Source organism: Acyrthosiphon pisum, unplaced genomic scaffold (genome assembly GCF_005508785.2).
Source record: "Acyrthosiphon pisum isolate AL4f unplaced genomic scaffold, pea_aphid_22Mar2018_4r6ur Scaffold_19753;HRSCAF=20443, whole genome shotgun sequence".
NCBI lineage: Eukaryota > Metazoa > Arthropoda > Insecta > Hemiptera > Aphididae > Acyrthosiphon > Acyrthosiphon pisum.
Window position 1 is genome coordinate 1,463 of NW_021769040.1, and position 4,755 is coordinate 6,217.

Below are 4,755 nucleotides of genomic sequence, written 5' to 3' on the forward strand. Positions count from 1 at the left end.
TTGTAATTCAAATTTACTTTCCCATTAAATGCATAGTATTGCATAGATAGTAAATACTGAACAACAAATATTAAAGTCGTAATAGATACTAATTTAAAATTGTCCGTAATTTCCTGAACAAGTTCAATTTTTCATAAAATATATGTTCTATAATTACTATAATATGAGCTTACTATTATGCGCACTATTACAACATTAGTGTTTATTATCCACTTTTCGTCTCTTCCTTGTTCAGAAAAGGATTGATGCGTATTGGAGTAATCTGCAATCTTTCAAAGAAATGAACTTCACAAGTCAATACATATCACATTTATTTAACATTATACTGTACTGGCTGAACATATTTTATACCTTTTAGGTTTAAAAAATATTTATAATAATTATAAATATTATCTTCGTAACTTTTAATACAATATTAATACACTTCAATCATAAATTAGGATTTTCTTATTACATTTTACAAAAAGTACGTTTTTATCAGTACTGTAAAGACTGTAAGTTGTAAAATCACAAGACTGCTGTACGCGTTCAAAGTTGCACTCGACGGTTTTGGAGTAGTGGTCGATATTTTAACCGTTACATTCATACTAGTACTACCAGTAGTAGTGCCTGCAGCGATCGTCGTAGGCGGTAATGTAGTGATTTCAATATCCTGCGGTTCTTTTTCTCCGTACGCTGAAGTCCATTGGTTAATGCCAACAGAATAACTGTCGAACCATTCCAAGTTGTATTCAACCACTTTGTAAGAGTTTTCAAACGTAGGTCGTACAGAGGCTCGAACAGTGGAATTGTTCTTAAAATTGTTTATCTAAAAATATAATTAAATATTAAACAAAATATGCACACGAACAGATCGATATGCAGGTCCCGGATTGCAGTCGTTTGTTATCTTCACGTCAACCACTGACCGATATCTATATTAATTTTACCACAACCAACAGTCCTCAGCAACCGATACCGACTCCGTACCCCGAATGCCTAATTATAACCAGAGGAGGTTGCGGAAGAGTCACAGTGACACATTATCAACCCGACCGCAAACACGAACTAGTCGCTAGTTAATTGTTTCTCGTCATTCGACTCACAGATTAGTAAGTCGCAAGTGACTTATTAGGTATTCTGGAAACGACAAACACTATACACGATAATATGTATAAATATAATTATTGATTTTAATCTTGCCTGTATTAGACTATTGTCCATGCATTAACCTGTCTTACAATATGTGCCTAACCATTAACCAATAATAACAATAAAAATAAAGATACTAATTACATCACTTATGTATTAATCAATAATGTGTCATATCCGTCTACCCAACGCCGAGACCACCGCGTAAGTCATGCCGCGTTAAAAAAGTGAACATTAAATAATTCTAAAGAATTCACGATAAGAATTCAATATTTTTGTACGCATTACAACGAAATTCTTAATGGTGATCAGACTTGTTAGATTTATTTAAGACCCGTTTAGACACACGATTTCCTGATTATATTTCACGTCAATAATAATATGACATTAACAAGTTGCACATCATTAATTTAAATCAACTTGCGGTGCATAATATGTTTGTGCTTATGTTTATTGTATAAGATTTTTATGATTTTTAAGACTCACCTTTTCGATTTCATCGTCGTTTGTCACCTTGGAAGCAAGGGTTGAATATATAAAGGTAATTATATCTTCACCATTAGGTAGCTGGTCCATAGTTATGTTTATGTTGGTTGACATAAATTCGTATAGCACATCGAGACCCAATGGAGTCACTGATATTGCAGACACGACGGATCTCATGTCTTTATATTTGATCAGTCCGTTGGGTCCATCTAGTATATGATTTATATATCTGAAACCAAATATAACCACTCAAAATACATGTAGGTACATAGGTATTAAAAAATATTTAAAATTCAATACTATTAAAATGTACGCAACATGATCGGAAAACTCGCTTAGATTTTTCATTGGAACACCTATTTATGATCAATATTTAAAATGTATATAATTTTTGTTTAAATGACCAATAATAACTTCACCCATATTATAAATAATTAGGTAACCACTGTAAATGCAGTTTACCTATATATATATATCAATGTTTTTTTTTATTTGTTTACCCTCTATAGATTCAAAAACTATTAGAACGTTTTTAATAAAAGCTATATCAATAATTTCCTTGAAACCCCTATAATATGTTGCTATAGAATGCTCACATATGAATTTTGTTTTGGTTGTCGAAAATTGAATATTTTTTTGTATATTAAAATGGTTTCTATTGATTACAAATTACATTACTATCATAATTTTTATAAATATTAGTAGAGATACAGATTACAGGCATTTAAAATTATTTACAAAATAAATATTTTTTTAATAAATCGAATATTAATATCTAATACTTATGAACACAACTACAATAATTACTTTTATGATTTATTTTCTTAATTTTGTACATATTTTAAATGTAGACACCTAAAGACAGATATCAACCTTAACGATATTGGATTTACGTCGGCTTTTAAGTATTCATTGAATCTGTCTACATTTTTTTTGTGTTAACGCCACAGATATTATTCTCATTTTTCAATATTATTATCATTATTTAGGTCAATATTGGTCTATAAACTGAAATATTGATAAATCATGAACAGTTGGATATAAGAAAAGTAAATTTGGCACGTAATACGTGTATATAGGTAGATACAAGTAACAAATCGATGTAAAACGTCACTCGAAATATGTTAATAGAAACAGAGCACTACGTTGAGACGTAAAACAGGCAGTTTGAAGCGTTACTTATTTGTCACTCAATGGTAATAATAATTTATGGCACTAAGTAAATAACATACTCAGACAATTGTGTCCTGTTGGTAGAACATCCTAAAGCAGACTCAGCTGAAGATTTTTCTGAAATTGAGTTCGTGCTATTATACAACGCTAACATGTTGTTAAATACCGATGAACCGTTGCTGTTCTTCACTCCGATGCAGAAAGCCGCGTCCTTGATATCAGCAGGTATTCTGTACGGTACAATTATTTAAGTTGGGTATTTGGATGATCGCGGTGCTAGTATATAGTATAATAATATGGTTACTGACTTTTCTCCGGCTTGCCATTTATTGAAGTATTCCTGTGCTTTCGTCAAACAGTATTTGTTCTCCAACCTACACGCCCAACTTGAAAATGTTTCCCAAGCACTCAACACTTTAAACTCAGTGTTGCCGCTCGACACGAGGTCTTCTAGCTTTTTGTATATGGTCCCAGCCAAACTGCTGACGTGAGACTGAACGCAAAATATAATTGAAGTTATCATTACATATCTACTAGTGCATTACCATTGCACAAAGCTTATATATCCAGTAAAATAAAATATATGTGTATACCTTGAAGTCTTCGTATCCTTCGTCGCTACGGGGCATGCGCTCTAACAAGTACGAGAAGACATTCATCGCCGAATACCACGGTGTAGTGTTGTTTTCATACTTCAGATATTTGGACAAGTGCAATGCCACTGAATAGTCCAACTGGCCTGACCTCGCCAAATTGAATGCGTCGTCTATCAGCTGAGCTCGGCTGAGTACATGGATATCGGTGGGCGTCTCGTTCAGCTGCTTGATCAGCGCCATCCAGTTGTTGACGTCGTAGTTCACTCTGTAAAAACCTGATAGATAGACAGATCAGTTTGAGATTGATTATTATTCAGCTTTGAAGGCATCACGTTAACACTTACCGATTGCTTTTGGGTTAAACAGGTACCAATTAATATCTTCGGGGGCTTCGAAAACGGTCAACGGCGATTCTTTGTTTGTCCAGACGGAAGAACTACTGTTGTAAGTGAAATTTTTGCTTACATCGGTTGTGTACGTGAGACAAATGTGCCATGCCGCCGTCTCGTTGATGGTTGTATCGGTCTTATTCACGTAAAATTGGCTCTAAATAAAACAAAAACATTTTATATAATTATAAAAATCTTCTAAAAACGAATATGACGTAATAATATTCACGGGGTAATTTTAAGTACAATATTATTATTTTTGTATTGAATAAATGTATTGATTTATATATATATTTAAATAAATTGTAATATCTTTAATAATATAATATAATGATCATTGTTTGATTACTTGAGTCACTGAAAATGTATTTGTAGTTGCATTTCTCGTAACATTCAGAACCGGATATCCCGATTGTAACGTCCAATTTGACATGAATTCGTTTACTGTCAATCCATTCCCAATTTCATAATTCTTGTCGTATAACACATTGTCAAATGCTGAAAACAGGTTTGTAGGATCCGCTGCTTTGTAACTATAATAATTTAATACAACAATTATTTTTTACAAATACTGCAGTTAGTTATCAATATACAATATACAATAAATATGAAATTAAATGTTTTGTTAACCTAAAACGTAGGTGCTGAAGTAAACCATATATTATAATTATTCACCTAAATTGTTTCAAATAATATTGAAGGGACAATTGGAACAGATTTTCGGTCACCGTGTATCTCAACATTCTCAGAACCGACGCCGCCTTTCTATACGTTATGGCATCAAATATGTCGACAGTCTCTTGGGGAGTATTCACAGATGTGGTTATGGGATGTCTTGGAGTCTGGTCGTATGCCATTGAATTCTGAAACTCGTCGATTAGAAACAGTTCTTCCATCGGCCAACTAGTCCTCACCTACACCAATTATTGTTAAAAAAATTTGGACATTTCATTGTAAAAATGTATCAAACGAGCGTTATT

The 4,755-nt window shown here is 32.7% G+C and overlaps 1 protein-coding gene across 1 annotated transcript; it reads right to left on the reverse strand.

Moving 5' to 3' along the window:
* Positions 1 to 294: 294 nt before the first annotated feature.
* LOC100169540 (aminopeptidase N) lies at positions 295 to 4,708 on the reverse strand. Its single transcript, XM_001944251.3, has 8 exons — positions 4,451 to 4,708; positions 4,125 to 4,308; positions 3,731 to 3,932; positions 3,384 to 3,661; positions 3,099 to 3,283; positions 2,850 to 3,020; positions 1,618 to 1,846; positions 295 to 808 (listed from the first exon to the last, which is right to left on the reverse strand). Exons 1-8 carry the CDS (start codon positions 4,669 to 4,671, stop codon positions 458 to 460), a joined length of 1,821 nt encoding a protein of 606 aa, XP_001944286.2. The 5' UTR covers positions 4,672 to 4,708; the 3' UTR covers positions 295 to 457.
* Between the last annotated feature and the right edge of the window lie 47 nt (positions 4,709 to 4,755).

Bases quoted from the DNA above. Each gene is read 5' to 3' on its own strand.
- LOC100169540 (XM_001944251.3), bottom strand. From the start codon at position 4,671: ATGGAAGAACTGTTTCTAATCGACGAGTTTCAGAATTCAATGGCATAC. The intron at 3,284-3,383 runs GTATACACATAT...TTTTGCGTTCAG, and splicing joins AAGGATACGAAGACTTCAAG to TCTCACGTCAGCAGTTTGGC. The intron at 1,847-2,849 runs GTATGTTATTTA...ATTTGGTTTCAG, and splicing joins AACAGGACACAATTGTCTGA to ATATATAAATCATATACTAG.